The 22,424-nt window shown below is 34.7% G+C and overlaps 1 protein-coding gene across 1 annotated transcript in view; it reads right to left on the minus strand.

The window, feature by feature from the left end:
- The window catches only part of MLLT10 (myeloid/lymphoid or mixed-lineage leukemia (trithorax homolog, Drosophila); translocated to, 10), a 230,102-nt gene that overhangs the window by 148,160 nt on the left and 59,518 nt on the right, over positions 1 to 22,424 (minus strand). The window contains exon 4 of the mRNA XM_008579437.1: positions 10,861 to 10,970. Coding sequence (XP_008577659.1) covers positions 10,861 to 10,970 — 110 coding nt within the window. The remainder of the gene's footprint in view (positions 1 to 10,860; positions 10,971 to 22,424) is intronic.

Genomic DNA, 22,424 nt, shown 5'->3' on the forward strand with positions numbered 1-22,424 from the left:
GTCTGTTTTTATGCCAGTACCATACTGTTTTGGTTATTATAGCTTTGGAGTATAGCTTAAATTCAGGTAGTGTTATGTCTCCAGCTTTATTTTTTTTTTGCTCAGCGTTGTGTTGGCTATGTGTGGTCTTCTATTATTCCATATAAATGTCTGGATAGTTCTTTCTATTTCTGAGAAAAATGTCATTGGGATTTTGATGGGGATTGCATTCAATTTGTATATCACCTTGGGTAGTACGGACATTTTCACTATGTTGATTCTTCCAATCCAAGAGCATGGGATATCTTTCCATCTTCTTGTATCCTCTCTAATTTCTCTCAGGAGTGTTTTGTAGTTCTCATTACAGAGATTTTTCACATCCTTGCTTAACTCAATTCCTAAGTATTTTATTTTTTTGGTGGCTATTTTAAATGGGCAGGCTTTCTTGATTTCTCTTTCTGCATGTTAACTATTGGTGAATAGAAATGCTACTGATTTTTGTGCATTGACTTTGTATCCTGCTACTGTGTTGAACTCATTTATCACTTCCAAGAGTTTTTTTGTAGAGGCTTTAGGCTGTTCGATATATAGGATCATGTCATCTGCAAACAGGGACAGTTTGACTTCATCTTTTCCAATCTGGATGCCCTTTATTTCCTTCTCTTCTCTGATTGCTCTGACTAGTACTTCCAACACTATGTTGAATAGGAGTGGTGAGTGGGCATCCTTGTCTGCTTCCTGTTCTTAAAGGAAAAGCTTTCAGCTTTTCCCCGTTCAGGATGATGTTGGCAGTGGGTTTATCATATATGGCTTTAATTATGTTGAGATACTTTCCATCTATACCTAACTTATAGAGGGCCTTTGTCATGAATGAGTGTTGAAATTTATCAAATGGTTTTTCAGCATCTAGAGAGATGATCATATGGTCCTTGTGTTTGATTTTATTTATATGGTGTATCACATTTATTGACTTGCGTATGTTGAACCAACTTTGCATCCCTGGAATGAATCCCCCTTGATAGTGGTGAATAATTTTACGTATGTGTTGTTGTATTCTGTTGGCTAGTATTTTATTGAGGATTTTTGCATCTATATTCATCAAGGATATCGGCCTGTAGTTTTCTTTTTTGGTTACATCTTTACCTGGTTTTGGTATCAGGATGATGTTTGCTTCATAGAATGAGTTTGGGAGCTTTGCGTCTGTTTCAGTCTTTTGGAATAGCTTGTAAAGAATCAGTGTCAATTCCTCTTTGAATGTTTGGTAAAATTCTGCTGTGAATCCGTCTGGTCCTGGGCTTTTCTTTGTTGGGAGCTTTCTGATAACAGCTTAGATCTCCTTTATTGTTATTGGTCTGTTCAGATTTTCTACATCTTCATGGTTCAGTTTTGGGAGCTTGTGTGTGTCCAGAAATTTATCCACTTCCTCCAGATTTTCAAACTTGTTGGCATATAGTTGTTTATAGTAGTCTCAAATGATTCCTTGTATTTCAGATGGATCAGTTGTAATATCACCTTTTTCATTTCTAATTTGCGTTATTGGAATCTTCTCTCTTCTTTTTTTTGTTAGCCATGCTAATGGTTTGTCAATTTTATTTATCTTTTCAAAAAACCAACTTTTTCATTCATTGATCTTTTGTATCGTTTTTTGGATTTCAATTTCGTTAAGTTCTGCTCTGATCTTAATGATTTCTCTTCGTCTGCTAATTTTAGGTTTGGATTCTTCTTGGTTTTGTAGTTCTTAACTTTAGGTTTGGATTGTTCTTGTTTTTCTAGATCTTTAAGGTGCAGTTTTAGGTTGTTCACTTGCCATCTTTCCATTCTTCTGAGGTGAGCATTTCATGCAATAAATTTCCCCCTTAATACTGCTTTTGCCGTATCCCACAGGTTTTGGTATGATGTATCATCATTTTCAGTAGTTTCAATAAATTTTTTTAATTCCTGCTTGATTTCTTCTTGGACCCATAAGTCATTAAGTAGAATGCTGTTGCATTTCCAAGTGATTGTATAGTTTCCAGAATTTCGTTTGTTTTTGATTCTAGTTTTAATCCATTATGGTCTGAGAAAATACATGGGATAATTCCAATTTTTTTGAATTTGTTGAGACTTGATTTGTGTCCTAATATGTGATCTATCCTGGAGAGTGATCCATGTGCTGATGAGAAGAATGAATATTCTGAGGTTGTTGGATGGAAGGTTCTGTAGATATCTTCCATGTCCAATTGGTCCAGAGTATTGTCTAGATCTTGTGTTCCTCTGCTGATTCTTTGCCTGGATGGTCTGTCCAGTATTGACAGTGGGGTGTTTAGGTCCCCTGCTATTATGGTATTAGTGTCTATTACCCTCTTTAGGTCTAATAGGTTTTTTTTTTTATAAATCTGACTTCTCCAACATTGGGTGCGTACATATTTATGATTGTTATGTCTTCTCCATATACATGATAAACTGCCAGACAGGCATGCCCATTTCTAGAAGTAACTACTATATACTTCAGTCTAGGATGAGCCATGGATACAGAAGTCTGGGCCCATGGGTCCTCTTTGGTTTAAGAGGGAAGGTTGCTGCCCCAGGACCAACAGGTAGGGCCACCCCAGTGGGCCCAGAGATCAGATCATAAAGCCACAGAGAACTATTTTCGGTCTTGGAATCTAACAGAATTTGTTCTGCAGAGCTATAAATCTGGTTTAAACCAGTGATCCCTTTTTCCCTTCTTTATTTATTTATTTTTATTTTTTATTTATTTATTTTTTTTTCTTTTTTTCGTGACCAGTAAGGGGATCGCAACCCTTGGTGTGGTGTCGCCCACACCACGCTCAGCCAGTGAGCGCACCGGCCATTCCTATATAGGATCTGAACCCGCGGCGGGAGCGTCACTGCGCTCCCAGCGCTGCACTCTCCCGAGTGCCCCACAGGCTCAGCCCCCCCTTTTTCCCTTCTAATTTCTCTCTTGGAATGGGAATGTCTATCCCATGCCTGTTCCACCACTGTATATTGTGATCTATGTTTCACAAGTTCATAAATGGAGAGAAATTTTGCCTCAGTATGGACCAAAGTCTCATCCACAGCCAGTTCAGATGATCCAGATGATGAGATTTAAGACTTACTGAGTTTATTATATTTAGTATGATTTGGGACTTAGAGTTCACGGCAAAATGGATTAAGGCTTTCAGGCATTTGGGGATGGAGTGAAGTAATTTGCATAAAAGGAACATAAATTTGGGCGGGGAGCACAGAGGGTAGACTGATGTGAGCAGGCTAATGAGAGCTGAATTTGTCCCCCAAGAAATGTATGTGACGTTCTAACCCCCAGTACCTCAGCTAGTAATCTTATTTGGAAAAAAAGTCATTGCAGATGTAATTAGTAAAGATGAGAACATAGTGGAGTAGGGGCCTACTCCAATACAACCGGTCTGCTAAGAAGATGATGGCCATATGAAGACAAACATACAAAGTAACAATGTAATGTGAACATGGAAGAAGAGACTGGGATGATAAATCTACAAACCAGGAAATGTCTAGGATTGCCAGCCATCACCAGAAGCTAAGAGAAAGGCATGGAATATGTTCTCCCTCAGAGTTTTCAGAAGGAACCAACCCTGCTGATATCCTGATTTCAGACCTGTAGCCTCCAGAACTGTGAGAGAACAAATTTCTGTTGCTTTAAGCTACCCAGTTTGTGGTACTTTGTTACAGCAGCCCTAGGAAACTACTACAAGGGGGTACATGAAAAATTTGCTATAAATTGGTAAAGTTTTGGAATTGGGTAACAAATTGGGGAGGGGGTAATATATTTACATTATTAAATATTTTTATATATATCTGAGAATTTCCAAAATAACTACCTAATAACCCAAAGAAACAATGTTACAGTATGTAGGATAAACATAAAAACTTTATAAAGCAGAAGCAAACAAATTAGAAAGTATTTGAACAATAAAATTAGACATAAACTCAAAAACTGTTCTTTATATTAGCCATATGAAAGAGATCAACTGAGAGTTTAAACAAAGGTAAAAATCCCAATCAAAGGATTGTGAAGAAAAACCAACAGATATTAGGTTACACACAAAGTATTCAACAGTTTCAAAATAGTCAAACCAACTTGTAAAGAAATCATCACAGTTATTTATATTCTCTTATAAAGATCGTTATGCCCTCAGTGTCACATAGCACACTTAACCCAGTAGCCTACCCAGACTTTTTGCAGCAAAGATGCATTCCTTCGTTTTCTCATCTTTTGTGGGGAAGAGGTGTCAGATTAAAAGGTAATTGACATATTCCTAATAAAAAGAGATAACATGGTGTGTTTTCTGGGAATTTGGGTGGTCATGGTTCCAGAGCAGGTCAATACTTTCATCTTTTACAAAAATAATACATTTGACCTATAATGGGGGGTGGGGCGGACCTGTTTATCCTGCAACTCTGTAGCTAGAGAAACATGACCAACAGTAGAAGCCTGCTTAAAATTAGAACTTGTTGCTAGGTGCTCTACTTCTAATCTCTATTTGACGCTATTTGATGGTTTTGTATTATCTGGCCCTACTGGACCTTACTGTTGGGGGATGACTCCTCATTGTCCCAATTTCAGACCCAAATGTATCCTTATCATTTGCTTTTTAGATGCCTTGTTTTCTCTCTGGCACCCCACATCATTCTATTACTCCTTGTAATTACAAATATAGATATTTATATGACTCTATGAAATAAAACTTCCATTTTCTTACTTTTAAAATACTTACTACTTATGTAAGCAATCTGCCTCCCAACTACATGACCCTTCCATTTCCAAAACCTCTCTGAACCTGCAATTCTATTGTCACCTTGCCATTTCTATTTTTAGCAAATTAATAAATTTTGTCTTGCACTCAATACAAATTTGACTAGGAAAAGAATTTTTTTGACAGAAGAGAATGCCTATTCCAACAGAGTGGAAGATGACTATGAAGGAACCTCAATGCTGCACGATGGATATAAGACAGAGACTGAGTCTGCTGTAATATATTGTCAATGTCTTTCGACAACTGTGAGAAAAACCACTCTGTCAACAAAGCCAGGTAAGTGATCCTTACCATTTTTTTCAACAAAAAAGAACAGATCTAAGACCCATGTATGCATTATGGCACAAAAGACTTCTGACAATCCTTTACATGTTACATATCAGCATTTTGGTTTTGAGATGTAACCATTACGGCAATTGCACCTTTTCCCTTAAAAGATAGCCTTTGAAAATACAGTAATTTTTGTCTTCCATGTAACTTTGAAAACTGCAGAGGTAGTTGTATCATATATGTATCTTGTATGTCTCACTTACAGCATGTAGAAGATTTTAGCCACCTGTGGGGAATGAGCCAGAGTAAGGGTTGTAGCTAGCTGTCAATTTCCGGGAACTCTGCTGAATGATAATGTGAATGTGATGTACAGCTTATTTAGTCCTACATGGCTGCTCTGCGCTTTTGTATAGAGATTTGTTGTTTCAAACAGAGAATGATCTCTGCATAATAACACCATAATTTGGTGCAAACTATATATTCCTATATAACCTAATTAATAAGAAGAACTAAATTCTGTTTTAATCACCCTGTATATATGACACACCCTCTGACACACACACAAAAACCTATAAAGCATATAAATATGTGTCTGAGCATTATGTATTCTCTTTAAGTAACCAAAACTAAAAGGTAAAATGGAAAAATACTGTACTATCATTACTTTAAAAGCACATAGCTTTATAAACCCTAACAGTATAAAAGATAACCAAAAAAAATAAGACAATTCACAAGAGAAATACTAATCCGATGAACTGGCAATTATTAAAATAAATGAAAATTAAAATAACTGAGTATCATTTTTCAATTATCAAATTAATACATGTTATAGATGATAATTCAGTATAGGTAATGATGTGGTAAAATTACATTTTCATACATTATTAGGCAGCTATATAAATTTGGGGGAAAGTAAGGCAATATTATCAGAACGTTAGAAATAGGTACAGAATGACACAATAATTCTATTTCTAGATTTCCAACCAAAGAAAATAATCCCAAACACAGAAAAAAAGGCTAGGTGAAGAAGAAAGATTGTCATGCTTTTATTAATTTTTTAAATTTACGTATATTGATTGTACATATTTATAGGGTACAGAGTTACATTTCAATACATGTATACAATGTATGATAATCAAATCAGGGTAATTAATTAGCATATTCACCACTATAAAAATTTATTTATTTTATAATGAGAGCATTTGAGCTCCTCTCTTCTAGCCATTTGAGAACATATTATAAATTATTGTTAATTACAGATGCTTAGCATTACCACTGGACCTTACTTTTCCTGTCTGGCTGTGGTTTTGTATCTGTTAACCAACATCTCCCTATCATCCCCTCCCCTTGCCCTTCCCAGCCTCTAATAACCACAATTCTACTCTCTACTTCAATAAGCTCAACTTCTTTTTTTAAGTTTCCACATATGATTGAGAACATAAGGTATTTATCTTTCTGTTCATGCTTTGATTTATGAGAAGAAAATAGCTGGATGAAACCTCAATGTTCAATACTATGGGAATGGTTAAGCAAATTATAATACAGCCCCACCCACTGCCTATAGCAACCAGGCCAGCAATGACTGAGGAGCCAGAGCCAGAAGCCCCCAGGGTCCTGAGGTGGCAGGCAAAGGGCCATGGGCCTCAGCTCCCCCACACCACCAACCACAACCAGGCCAGTGACTGAGCCAGCCATGGGCCAGCCTTGTCCCCCCTTCCACCTCTCCAACAACATCTTAGAATGTACTTATTATAGAAAAAAATTTTTAAATAAAAAAATGTAAAGAAAACAAATTATGACACAAACATTAGCAATATGACAAATAAGACAGAAATTCTCAATAAGTTTGTGCAGAACACTAAACTATTTCATCATTAAAATTAAAGAATCAACATATGCAATTTGGCATACAGATATCAGAAACAGTTTACAGGCTTTTTTAACAGTTGTTTAAATATAACATTCACGGAACGTGAAGCTAATGGAGGTACATTTTAGAGCACCTGGACAGCCCATACCCTTTTCCTTGAAACTGTCCTCTATGTTCAATTTCTAATGATATAATCGTGCCTAGGTACCTATGTTTTTCCAGGTGAATGGTTTTCAGGTACTTAGACCAAGGTGAATGGTTTCTAAGTTCAGGTGCTTAGACCAGAGTTGCTGTTACAAATTTAGAACTGGGACACTGAGTCATTTACCTTTAGGGAACTCAGCTAAAATGGCAAGTAGAGAATTAGAGATTAGTGGAAAGAGAAACTGACTATAGACAGAACAGAAAAGACTATAGGACTCTCATCAAAAATAGAAAAGTGTTATAGTCTCTCATATTCTAGTTCCAAGTCCTAAAGACTGCATATTGTAGCCTTTCAGCCAACCCCATTAGTAGTTGAGCTAGTTTTAGTAAATTTGGTTTCTGACTACAACAAAGTCTTTAGTCTTACAAATCCGCTTTTATTATTTTGTTTCTGTGGAAAAACCGGATTTGCCAAATTTGACTTGCCCTGTTTTGATATTATGTTGCCCAGCAACGTAATCTCGCTTTTAAGCATGAGTTTTTGTAAAACCTTATCTCTCAATTATACTTACCAAATTATTATATAATGTGTACAGATGTATATCTCAGTACGTATATACATGCATAGATTTTCTAGCTGTGCTACCTGAAAGGGCCTGAGGTGAGCAACATCCCAATAACTATGAGCACACCTAGTTCCCACTTTGGTTCTAAATATCATTCTCACATAAAAGGAATCAAGGCTTCTTGGAGACAGGGTGATTATAGGGCTAGAGCAAGAATGACACAACATGAGCCTGGAATATATAAGGGTATTTCGAAAAACTCATGGAAATATAGAATTAAAAGATAATACAAATCTTTCCATAAACTTCTTGAAGTATCTTCATACTGTTGTGTCAGAAGTAAGGAAATGCTCCCAGAATGACAGAAACATGTGAAAAGACACAGAAGCCAGCTTGAAAAGGTCCCAGCTAAATCTGAGACAATATGAACATCAAAATAAATGACAATAATGGAGTATGACCCACAAAAATAAAATAGTAATGCATAAATCCATACTAATGTAAATAATCAGGAAGTGAAGAAAGCTTTTCCTTATATTGGAATGCCAACAGATGAATGTAAAAGAAATGATGAAATTAGAAAACTACCACTTGCCATCAATCACAGTAATAAATGAAAACAAGAAACATCAATGGATGCTAATTTTAGTGAGCAAAAGGCTCAAAGAACAAGCTATTTAAATACCAGGTACTTCCTCACAAAGTGCTGTTCTTTATTGCTTCTGCCTTCGATGCCTCACAGTGTAGAGACCTGACAGACACCACCTCAACCAAGCAATGAACTAACATCACCAATAACCCAAAAACCTGAACTCACGTATAACCTGATAGGACACAATGAGAATACAGAATCATTCCTGTGATATTCCTGTCAAAAATATATAATCTGCATTTGATCATGATAAAACATCAGACAAATCCAAATAGGAGGACATACTACAAAATAACTGGCCTGTAATAGTCATAAGTATCAAAGCTATAAACATCAGGGAAACAAAATATTTGAGATTAAAGGAGACCAAAGAGACCAAATGCAATTTGTGATCTTTTTGATATGAACACCATTTGTGGGGAAATTGGGGAAACATGAATGAAGTCAATGGACCAGACAGTAACAACTGTTAATTTCCTGATTTTGATAACTATATTGTAGTTACACAGGAGAATGTCCTTCTTTATAGGAAATACATAGTAAAGTATTGAGGAGTGACACGGTATTACACTGGTAAATTACACTCAAATGGTTTAGGGGAAGAAAAGCTCTTTATACTATTCCTGAAACCTGTATGTAAATTTTAAACTATTTCAAAATTAAAAGGAAAAGTTAGTATTTTTTTAAGTGAACTTTGGGGCTAGCATGTGGTTCTGATAACACAAAGGTCCAGGGTTTGATCCCTGTACAGACCAGCTGCCAAAAAATAAATAAAAATAAAAAATAAAATGAACTCTGAAAGTACTAAAAAAGGTATTTACACATTAGTGTAGAGAAAGATTTTCTCTACATGGCATCAAAGGCAGAAACAATAAAGAATAAGTGTGTAAATGAAAGAAAAACTTTTAAACTTCCATACTAGAAAAAATTAACCTGCTAGAATACCTACAACAAAACCATGAAAACATAACAAAAATTAGAAAGCAAATGTTATATTATGGGCAAAAAACTACACAGCAAATATATATGACAAAAGAATATATCTGACATAAAATATTTCGTAAGAAAAAAATTACACCATTAAAATGAACAAAGAGACATGCAAGGTCAGTTAACAAATATGAATAACCTTTTTAAAAAAAAACTTTTAAATATTTACCTCACCACTACTCAAAAGAAAATCATTCAAACACTCTATTTTTCACTAAAAAACATAGCAAAAATTTTCTTCATGGTAATACACAGTACACTTAACAAGATACAAGGTTATGAGCAATTTTGCATATTGCTAATGTACTATAACTTGGCAACTGAATTTTAGAGGCCAATTTCATACAATACATTTATTGAAACTTCCAAAATGTTCATACCCTTTTACACAAAGATTCTATTGGTGTATACTATATGCCAGACACCAAACTAAGCCCTTCAACAATAAAGGGTTACTTAATTAAATTATAGTTTATTGAATCTAATAATGTTCTGTATTTCAAAGTATCCACTAAAAATAACAGCAGAAATGTAATTTCCTGACACAAAAAGACGTCTCCAGGGTTAATAGTTTCAAATGCAAACAAAACAATATGAGCGATAGGGTCCAAAATTTTTACAAGTACATATCATAAGCAAAAATGAACAGAATAAATCTAGAATGATCTGAATGGGAAGATTTAGGATGATTTTTGTCTTGTACTTTTTATTTATTTCTCTGTACTTTCCAATTTTTTTAATAAATATTAATTACATAATAAAAAGAGTTTTCAATACAAAAATATTTGAAACTCAAAATTGGCTTCGATTTCTTCCATGGATAAAAAAATGTACCTTCAATTAAATGGTAACACTTCATTTAAATTGACTTTTGAAGCATACTAGATAATGGAAAAACCTTCTAAAATGCAGAAGAGAATAAATGATAATATATTTTTTGTTTGTTTCTTTGTGTTTTTTTGACACCTGCCCAGTACAGAGATCCAAACCCATGACCTTGGTGTTATAACACCACACTCTAACCAACTGAGCTAACAGGCCCACCAACAATAGTATATGTGTACTAAATTAGGAAAAATATATATTAAAAAAATTAACTATTAACTAAGGTTTTTATTTTTTTAAATGGCCAACAATAAGAATTATATAACTTTTGCAGGAGGTAACATTCTGATACAGGATTATTTTTTAAGAAAAAATTATGATATCATAATAAATGTTACGGTAAATAAAGATTAATTCAAATTTAAAAGAACCTTGATACTTGAAAGAGCAAGTATCAGTAACTCTTAAAGGACAAATCTATAAGGATTGTAAGGTTCTGTAAATTTCAAAATACTAGATATCTAAATTAGAATAAAAGGTAACATAGTTTTATTTGTTTTGAACTCCTGTGACCTTAGTAACATATTTTAATAGCTGTAGGTAAGCATGGTAATTCTACTTTTCCCAAATATTCTGGAAATTGATGGAGGTCTAAAATTTAAATTTTTTAATGGAGGCCTCTAATTTTAATTGTAAAAATACAAAAAAAAAAAAAAAATCCTTCCTACCTCTAAGCTTTAAAATAAAAAAACTTACATTCAAACAGTAGTAAAATAATATGTACTGTACCTTATTATAACGATCATGTGGAACAGACTGTAAAACAATTGGTTCCATCGTAGAAACATTGGCAAATTGTACCTCTGGAATATATAGGGCACAGACGACATGAGCCCAACCTAAAAATAAAGTTCAAAAAGTCATTTTTCAGTTTTATCAAAAATAAAATAAAATCACTAACTTTGTAAAGAGAGCCCTTAAATGCCTATTTAAGCAAATGTACAACAAAGACATTAACAAATTTCTCATTACTGACTTACTTCCACTTCATGAGAATAGTCAAACCATGACTGACAAAGCATTCTTAATCATTTCTGCAGTTATGCACAATAATATAAACAAAGGGAAACATTTATAAATTCAGATGTTGACACTGACACATCTTCTAAGGACAGATTAAATAATTCATATCAACACTAGAAAACCACTATGAAAACAGTTTTAAGGAATTTACTACTTAAAAGTTTTAATACTTTAATCTTAATAATAAATATCAAAATTAAATTTTTAATTTTATATTAACATCAGTATTTTGAATATTAGTATTAACATTATTTTGCTACTTTGATTTTTAATGTGAAATATTTAAACAATTGAAATTAAATATTAATGTTTATTTTAATTTTTGAAATGTGACTGAAGGCATTAAAGAGTTAATGCAATAATCAAGAATTATTGGGCTAGGGGCCGGCCCGGTGGCGCACTGGATAAGTGCACCGCTTGGGAAGCACGGCGGTGCTCCCGCCCGAGGGTTCGGATCCCACATACAGACCGGTTCCCGCTCACTGGCTGAGCGAGGCGCGGGAGCAACACCGAGGGTTGCAATCCCGTTGCCGGTCCCCAGTCCGGTACGGGGGCAACACTGAGCTGAGCGAGGCGCGGGAGCAACACCGAGGGTTGCAATCCCGTTGCCGGTCCCCGGCCCGGTACGGGGGCAACACTGAGGGTTGCGATCCGTTGCCGGACACGGAAAAAGACAAAAAAAAAAAAGAATTATTGGGCTAAAACTGGAAAAGGATGAAAGTCTAAGGAGATGGATACAGCTTTTGGCCACACTTTTGCCCAGGGAACATTTGCCTATTTCAGAGAAAGCAGGTATGAGGATGAAAGGTGCCTCTCACAAACTGAGGAGTCTGGAAGTACAGGGATATACAAGGGGTCTTCAAAAAGTTCATGAAAGTTGTATTACCTTTTAATTCCATTTTCCATGAACTTTCTGAAGGACCCTTGTACATACATAGACAACCAAAGGAGAAGGGGAACTAGTAAGTCCCTCACCCCCTTTTCAGTTGCAATACTGAAAGGCTACAAGCCAAGAGTAAGAATAAACTAAAAGTACATAGGCTGCACCCAGATTTGGATGATCTCAAACTCTGAAATTTGAGTAAGGTAATCCTACATTTCAAGTACCCCTAAGCACCAAGCAGAAGCAAAATATATCCTCTCTGGAGGAAAATAATATCACCTTGGCTATAATTAATTTCTAAAATTTGTTCACTATAATTTCCAGCACAATAAAAAGTGCCAAACACATTAGAGATAAGACAACATGAATGAAAACCAGCAGAAAAAAGAATCAAAAGAGATCTGTATTTTGGAGTTATCAGACATAGATTTTAATGTAAGTAATTCTTATTGTGATCAAACATATACAAGAAAAAATTAGAAACTGCTGCAAAAAACCTGAAAACTATAATAATAAATAAAAATTCCAGAAGTAAAAACATAGAAATTAAGAAATCAATGGGTGGAATTAACAATGGTTTAGACATGAACAAAAAGAGAATTAGTGGGCAACAAAACAGGTCAGAAAAGAATACCCAGAATGTTAGCATAAGATACAAAAATATGAAAAATACAAAAAAAGGCAAGAGACATGAAAACACAATAAGCAGGCCTAATACATGTTAGTGTCAGGGAAATCTGAGAAAACACAAAAGCTATATTTAAAATGATATCTAAAAACTTTCTAGAACAGAAGACAGCAAGCCATTGAAAAACCACTATAAACCATGTAAATCTACACCTCAGCACATTAGTAAAACTACAGAAAACCAAAGGAAAAAAGATAAAAATCTTAAAAAGAATCAAGAGGCAACTTATCATCAAAGTAACAATTATATAAATAAAGCAAGAAAATATTTCTAAACAGATTTCCTCTAAAGGGAACCCCAAACAATTCTCCTTGGGTAGGTAATAGGAACAATAATCCCAGAAGGAAGCTCTGAGTTGAAGAAATAAATGAAGAGTGATAAACATGAAGTTACTTTTAATGGATATTGACCATATAAAACAACAAGAATGCCACCTATCATTTAAAATGCATACAATGCTTACATTAAAAATTAAAATATTGTCTGGTAGGGTGTGTGATGTATGTAGATTTAACACATTAAAACTATTATAAAGACTGGGGAAGAAACAGCTAAAAGATATCTACATGGTTTCTACATTTTGTGTGAAGTGGTACACACAGTAGACTGAAATTATTAGTATGAAAACTGTAATCCCTTGAACAACCAATACAGAAAGAGATATAGCCAAAAAGGCAATTTAATGCAAATTATTAAATTTAAATGCAACACTAATTACTTGCAATATTAAATTGATTAAAATGCAGTACTAAAAAATATTCACATAATCACAAAGAAGAAAGAAAAGAGAGAACAGAGGAATAATAAGGGTTCCCACAAGCCAAACTGAAAAAACTCACAATACACAGAGCACTGGGTAGAATTCTTGGAAAGATCTTGCCTCAGTAATGGAGAGTAATTACCCCTAGACCAAACAATTCTGGACCCACTAACAAATCATTAAGAGCAGAACTTGAAAGCATGGAACTGTTTCCAAAGAATTCTATCTCAGAATAAAGCTCAAGAAGATTTAGAGAAATGCAAAAATATCCAGATTATGACAGCAAAAATGGGGGAGTAGGAAGCTCCAAGTACAGGCCCAACCACAAACAAAAACATCAAAAAAATCAAACAGGAACTGTAGAACACAATTTATCAGAACTGGTTTGTTGCAACCAAGCAAATATTGAATCAAGAAAAAGGGAACTTAAAAATGGCAGGATAGCTTTGAGAATTTTTACTTTCCCTTGATCCACACCTACCCTAGGTTTGGAGGTGGTCTTGAAGACAGCAGCTAGAGTTTTCAGTGTGGAACCCTGGTCTCTGATTTTAGAAAGAGCAGAGGAGACTTTCTTTATTTGCAAAGAATTACGTTTATCTGTTCCAAAGTGTCTGCAGGCTACTGTTCATTTTTTGAACAAACTCAGAATTCACTCAGGGCAGAAAGATGACCCTCAAAATCATTATGAGGTAGACAAACAACCCACAGATACATAGAGTGCCAAATCCTGGAAGGAAAAACCAGGGAGAAAGCTTCTCTGGGAAACTGGTACATTGAAAAGCACCAAAGTGTGCTGGAGGGTGTAGAGTGCCACAGGCATGCCCAGGGCAAGACCATTCCTCAGAAAAAAACCTGAGCAAACTCTAAACTTTCAGTTCTGGCTGTTCTCTAAGCACAGCGCAAGCAGGCAGTGAAGGCTAAGGCAGTAAATAAAGAGTATTAAATAGACTAGTTAACACTGAATGCTATGACACAGCTTGTCTGCAAACACTGGAGAGTATTTCTTTTTTCTTTTTTTCCTTTTTTATTCTCTTTCTCTCTATCTAGCACCTGGTATTCAAGGAAGTCTTTGTTAAACACTGACTAAAGACAAAACAAAGATACAGCAACTTCAGAGAATACACATGACAAAGAATACACACTTTACAAAAAATTGTAAGGAAATTGCTAAAAAAAAAAAAAAGAACAGCTTTATCATGCAGCAAAGAAACTGTGCCCTGAGGAAAGAGAAATATCTGATTTCAGATATTACCACATCATAATTCAATATGTCCAGTTTAAAAAAAAAAAGTTACAGAGCATGCAAAGAAAAAGGAAATATGGCACATTCACAGGAGAAATTACCAGAAACTGCCCCTGCCGAAGCACAGACATCAGATTTACTAGGCAAAGACTTTAAATCAACTGTCTTACATATTATCAATACAGAGACAAATTATAAAAGGAACCAAACAAAAATTCTGGAGCTAAAATTTATAACTAAAACAAACAAACAAACAAAAAACACTAGAGAGTTTCAACAGATTTGAGTAGCCAGAAGAAAAAACACAAGCCAACTGAAATTATCCAATCTGAGGAGCTTTAAAAAAAGGAAGGAAGAAAAAGAACTGTGCCTAAGAAACCAATAGGACACAATCATGTCTAAAAACATATGCATAACAGAATTTCCAGAAGAAAAGGGGCAAGACAAATGGGCAGAGAAAATATTTGAAGAAAAATAATGACCCCAAACCTCCAAAATTTAATAAAATAAATGTATATGCATTCAAGAGGATCAACATACCCCCAAAAATAAACATGAAGGGATCCACACTGAGATATAATTAATGTAAAAAACAAAAATCTTGAAAATTCTGAGCAGCTACTTGTCAAGTACAAGGAATATTCAGTAAGAGTAACATATTTCTCATCAAAATCAATGCCGGCCATTAGGTTGAGAGATATTTTTAAAGTTTGAACAACAACAAAAAACCCTATCATCCAAGAACTCTATATCCAGCCATTCTATGCTTCAAATATGGACAAAACAAGACATTTCCACAGAAACACAAGCTGAGGGAGTTTGTCACTAGAAGACCTGCAATACAAATAATAGTAAAGTGAGCCCATCAGACTAAAATGAAAGGACACTAGACAGTAACTTAAAGCCATACAAAGAAATAAAGAACTTCAGTAAAGTTAAGCATGTAGGTAAAAATAAAAGCCAGTACTATAATATTTTTAATTTGTACATCCCTTTCTTATTTCCTACAGGACTTAGAAGATGAATGAAAACAATTACTATAGATGTGTGTCAATGGGCACACAATATATAAAGATGTACAGAGACAATGTATGAAGACACAAATTTTGAAAAAAACAACGTGGAGAAATGTAACTGTATAAAAGCAGGGTTTTTGTATGTTATTGAAGATGGGTTGGTATTAATTCAAATAAGGTTATTAACAAATTTAGGATGACAGTAACTGTAATCCCCATGAAAACCACCAAAAAAAAAAAGAAAAAATGAAAGCTATACATTAAAGAAAAACAGAAAGAATTCCAGAGGCACAAAACAAAAAAAGAAAAAGACAGTAATAAAGAAATTAAAGAACAAAAGGGCATAAGATGTATATGAAAAAACAATAAAATGGCATAAGTTCTTCCTTATCAGGAATTACTTTAAATGGAAATGAATTAAAGTCTCTAATCAAAAGATAGAGTTTGAGTGAATGGAATTTTTTTTTTTTTGGTGACCAGTAAGGGGATCATAACCCTTGGCTTGGTGTTGCCCACACTGCGCTCAGCCAGTGAGCGCACCGGCCATCCCTATATAGGATCTGAACACGCGGCCTCGGCTCTCCCAGCGCCGCTGCACTCCCAGCGCCACCGCATTCTCCCGAGAGAGCCACGGGGTTGGCCCTGAGTGAATGGATTTTAAAAACTGTACCAACTATATGCTGCCTACAAGAGACTCACTTAAGATACACAGGCACAAATAGGGTGAAAAGAAGACAGAAAAAGATATTACATACAAATAGTAACTAAATGAAAGCTGTGTTAGCTATGCTAATATCTCATGAAACAGACTTTCCTTAAGTCAAAAACTGTAACAAGAGACAAAGGACATTATACACTAACAAAAAAGTTATTTCATAAAAGAGACGTAAACATTATAAACATAAACTCCAAACAACAAACTTCCCAAATATGTGAAGCAAAAACTGACAGAACTGATGGAAGAAATAAGACAGTTCTGCTGAAGACTAACACTCCACTTTAAAATACAGATAAAACATCTAGACATAAGATAAATAAGGAAATAGAGGACTAAAACTACACTACAAATCAAATAAACCTAATAGAACAATCCACCCAACAACAGTAAAATACACATTCTTCTCAAGTGCACATGGAACATTCTTCAAGAGACACTATATGTTAGGGCATGAACAAGTACGCAATACATTTAAAAAGAATTAAATCATACAAGGTATCTTCTCAAACCCCAGTGGAATGAAGCTAGGAATCAGTAACAGGAAAATTGACAAACCTGTGGAAATTAAACACATTCTTAAACAACCAGTGGATCAAAGAAAAAATGAAAGTAATGGGAAACAAATGCTTAAGGGATATGAGGTTGCCTTTAGGGTGACGAAATGTTTTGAAATGAGATAGAAATGGTGGTTGTACAACCTTGTAATGTTCCAAATGCCAATGAATTTGTTCACTTTAAAATGGTAAATGTTCTGTGGATTTTATCTCAATAAAAAAAATTTGTCTGTGTGTGTATGTGTATATATATACACAAAAGGTATATATAAATATATCCAAAAAGGTACAATTCACAATGTCACAATTCAAAGATTAGCTTGTACTCAAAGAGGCAGGAAAATATAACCTATAATGGGAAAAATCAATCAGATAAACCCAGAACTGATGGAAAAAGTTATTCCATGCAACTGGAAATCAAAAAAGAGCAGAAGTAGCTATACATATATCTGAAATAAAATAGACTTTAAGAAAAGAAGGTAAAGAAGAATAAAGGTCATTGTTTCTTATAATGACAAAGGGATCAGTTCCACAAGAGGATATTAAAACTCCAAATATACATGCACCCAACAACCCCAGAGCACCCAGACATATAAAGCAAATATTAGATCCAATAAGAGAGACAAATACCATACAATAATAAATGGGGACTTCAACACTCCACTTTCAGCAATGACCAGATTATCCAGACAGAAAGTCAACCAAGAAACATCACTGTTAATCTCCACTCTAGACCAACTGGGCCTAACACATTTATAGAGCATTTCATCAAAGAGCTACAGAATACACACTCTTCTCAGCAGCATGTGGAACATTCTCTAGAAGAGACTATATGTTAGGTCACAAAACAAGTCTCAACAAATTCAAAAAAATTAAAATCATATCAACTATCTTTTCCAACCAGAATGAAACTATAAACCAATAACAGAAGGAACACTTGAAATTGTACAAAGACACAGAAATTAAACAACATGCTCTTAAATAACAGATGGGTCAAAGAAGAAATTTAAAAGGAAATTTAAAAATTCCTGGAGACAAAATTAAAACACAACATACCAGAACATATAGGATACAGCAAAAGCAGCTCTAACAGAGAAGTTTCTAGCAATAAATGCCTACATCAAAAAAGTAGAAAGACTTCAAATAAACAACCTAACATTATACCTTAAGGAACCATGAAAACAACAACAAACTAAATCTAAAATTAGAAGGAGACAAATAACAAAGATCAGAGCAAAAATAAATGAATTAGAGATTTAAAAAACAATATAAGGGCCGGCCCTGTGGCTCACTCAGGCGAGTGCAGCGCTAGGAGCACCAAGGCTGCAGGTTCAGATCCTATATAGGGATGGCCAATGCGCTCACTGGTTGAGCACGGTGCAGACAACACCGAGCCAGGGGTTATGATCCCCTTACCAGCCACAAAAAAAAAAATACAAAAGATTAATGTAACAAAAAAGCTGGTTTTTGAAAATATAATATTGATAAACCTTTAGCTAGACTAACAAAGAAAAAAAGAGAAGACAAAATCAGAAATGAAAAAGAAGACTTTACAACTGACACCACAAAAATACAAAGGGTAAGAGACTATTATGAACAACTATATGCTAACAAAATGGAAAATCTAGAAGAAATGAATAAATTCCTAGACACGTACAACTTACCATGGTTGAATCATAAAGAATTAGAAACCTTAAATAGACCAATAATGAGTAATGAGAATGAAGCAGTAATAAGTCCAAACATTTAAAGAATACCAATTCTTCTTATACTTTTGAAAAATTAAAGAGGAAGAAATACTAACTCACTGTATGAGGCCCCCATTACCCTCATGTCAAAACTGGAAATAAGATACAACAAAAAAAGTAAAGTACAAAACAATATCCTTGATGAGCATAGATTCAAAATTCCTCAACAAAAAACTAATGAATCACATCCAGCAACACATTTAAAAGATCATTCACCACAATCAAGTGGGATTCATCCCAAGGATGCAAGGATGGTTGATCATATGCAAATTAATAAATGTGGTGCATCACATGAATGGAATGAAAAAAAAAATGACTTCAATTGAACCAGAAAAAGCATTTGATAATATTCAACATGACTCACGATAAAAATAGTCAAAAAATTAGGTACAGAAGAAATGTACCTCAACACAATAAAGGCCATTTGTGATAAACCCACAGCTAATATCATAATGAATGGACAAAAGTTGAAGGTTTTTCCTCTAAAATCTGACACTAGGCAATGACTCCCATTTTCCTCACTCTTATTCAACACAGTACTAGAAGTTCTAGCAAGAACAATAAGGTAAGAGAAACCAATAAAGGGCATTCAAACTGGAAAGGAGGAAGCCAAACTATCCCTATTTGTAAATGACATCATATATACAGAAAACCCTAAAAACTCCACTTAAAAATTGCTAGAATAAATGAAATCAGTAAAGTTTCAGGGTACAAAATCAACATACAAAACATAATAGCTTTCCTATACACCAATAAAGAAATATCTGAAAAAGAAATCAAGAAAGTAATCCCATTCACAATAGCTACCAATAAAATGAATTACCTAGGAGTAAATTTATCCAAACATGGTAAAAAATCTCTATAATGAAAACTTTTATAAAACATTGATGAAAGAAACTAAGGAAGACACAAATAAATGGCAAGATATCCCATGTTCATGGGCTGGAATAATTAATAGCATCAAAATATCCATATATCATCCAAAGCAATCTAAAAATGCAACACAGTCCCCACCAAAATACCAATGATGTTCTTCACAGAAACAAAAAACAATCTAAAAATTTGTATGGAACCACAAAAGATCCCATTCGCATAGCCAAAGCAATCTTGAACAAAAAGAAAGCTGGGAGCATCATACCACCTGACTTCAAAGTATACTATAAAGCTATAGTAACCAAAACAGCCTGAGATGGCCATAGAAACAGACAAATTAACCAATGAAACAGGAATAGACAGTCCAGAAATAAACCTATGCATCTATGGCCAATGATTTTTGACAAAGGTGCCAAGAATATACACTGGGGCAAGGACAACCTCTGCAATAAACGGTGCTGGGAAAATTAGATATCCACATACAGAAGGTTGAACCTAGACCCCTATCTCTCACTGTAAATAAAAACCAACTTAAATACGTAAATTTAAGACCCTAAACTAAGAAACTACGAAACTACTAGGAGAAAACATAGGAGAAATGCTACATGAAATCGGACTGGGTAATGCTTTTTTGAACAAGACTTCAAAGGCACAGGCAAAAGTAGACAAAGGATTCCATCAAACAAAAATGCTTCTGCACAGCAATAGAAGCAATCAACAAAGTAAAAGGACAACCTACAGAATGAGAGAAACTACATGCAAACTATGCATCTGACAAGGAGCTAATATCCGGAATAAAGATGTTCAACATCATTAGTCATCACGGAATGACCAGGATGGCTAAAAGCGAAAAAACAAACAATAAAAAGCATTGACAGGGATATAGAAAATAGGTTTAACAGTCATGAGTTGCTAAATGATAGAGACGCATTCTGAGAAATGCAACAGTACTTCAAAAAGTTTGTGGAACTCAAACAGTCAAAAGCAAAAATATAAACTGATTGAAAAATGGGCAAAGGACATGAACAGTTCTAAAAGAAGACATATAAATGACCAACAGGTATAAATGAAAATGCTCAACATCACTAATCATCAGGGAAATGCAATCAAAACCACAATGAAATACCATCTCACTCCAGTTAGAATGGCTATTATCAGAAAGACAAAATGACAAATGCTGGCAAGGATGCAGAGAAAGGGGAACTCTCATAAATTGCTGGTGAGAATATAAATTAACATAGCCATTATGAAAAACATTATGAAGGTTCCTCAAAAAATTAAAAACAGAAATACTTTGACATAGCAATCCCACTACTGGGTACATACCCAAAGGAAATGAAATCAATATATTGAAGAGATACTTTCATGTTCATTGCAGCACTAATCACAATAGCCAAGAGAGAGAATCAACATACATGTCCATCAACGGATGAACGGATTAAAAAAATGTAGTATAGATACATAATGGCATACCATGGAGCTATTAAAAAAAAAAAAAAGAAAGAAAGAATGAAATCCCGCCATTTGCAGCAATGTGAGTGGAAATGGGACCATCACGTTAAGTGAAGTAAGTCAGGCATAGAAAGACAAATATCACATGATCTCACTCATATGTGGAATCTTAAAAAAAATGGTTCTCATAGAAGTAGAGAATAGAATAGTGGCTACCAGAAGCTGAAAGGCAAGGAGAGCAGGAGGGAGGGGAAGAGGTGAATTAATGGGTACAAAGTTACAGGTACATAGAAAAAATAAGTTCTGGTGCTGTATGCTGACTAGAGCTAATAATACTGTACTGTCCATTTCTAAACAGCTACTTTGAAAGTAATCACTGCAAAGAAAAGATAAATGTTTAGGGGATGGATATGCTATCTACCCTAAGTAAATTATTATACAATAAATGTATGTATTGAGACAACACACTCTAACCCACAAATATATACAATTAAAAAAATTTTTTAATTTTAAAAATCAACTAGATGTGGTATAAATGGTAGAATTAGCCAAAAAAAAAAGACATTAAAACAGTTATTGTAACTTCATGCCATATGTTAAATTAAAGAAGAGGACTGGTCAGTTAGCTCAGTTGGTTAGAGCATGATGCTGATATCACCAAGGTCCAGGGTTCGATCCCTGTACTGGCCAGCTGCAAAAAAAAAATAAAGTGTTAAGAGAAAACAAAAAAGATCTACATTAAACAGTAAACAACTGCTGTTCAAACAAAAATAATGAAAATTCATTGTGGAGTTTAAAACATAGATAAATGCATAACAATTGCATAAAGGCCAATAAAGAGAAACAAAAGTATATTATTGTAAGGATCCTATACTATGTGTGAAATAGTACAACATCACTTAATGGTTAACTATAAGAAAAAAAAGATGTAAGCTTTAAACCCTAAAACAATGACTACCATAACACAACAAAACATACAGCTGATAAACAACAAAAAAGATAAAATGGAACCATAAAAATCACAAAAAAAAGAGAAAAAGGAGGGCTGGCCAGTTAGCTCAGTTGGTTAAAGCACAGCCTTATAACACCAAGGTCATGGGTTTGGATCTCTGCACTGGCCTGCCACCAAAAAGAGAGAGAGAGAGAGAGAGAGAGAGGAGAGGGAGAGGGGGCAGAGAGAGAGAGGCGAGATGGGGAGAGAGAGAGGGGAGAGAGAGACAAGAGAGAGGAGAAAGAGGGGAGAGAGAAGGGCGAGAGAGGGGGGAGAGAGAAGGAGGAGAGAGAGGGGAGAGGGAGAGAGAGGAGAGAGGGGAGGGAGAGAGGGGAGAGAGAGAG

This window comes from Galeopterus variegatus, unplaced genomic scaffold, assembly GCF_000696425.1.
Source record: "Galeopterus variegatus unplaced genomic scaffold, G_variegatus-3.0.2 Scaffold1884, whole genome shotgun sequence".
Classification (NCBI taxonomy): domain Eukaryota; kingdom Metazoa; phylum Chordata; class Mammalia; order Dermoptera; family Cynocephalidae; genus Galeopterus; species Galeopterus variegatus.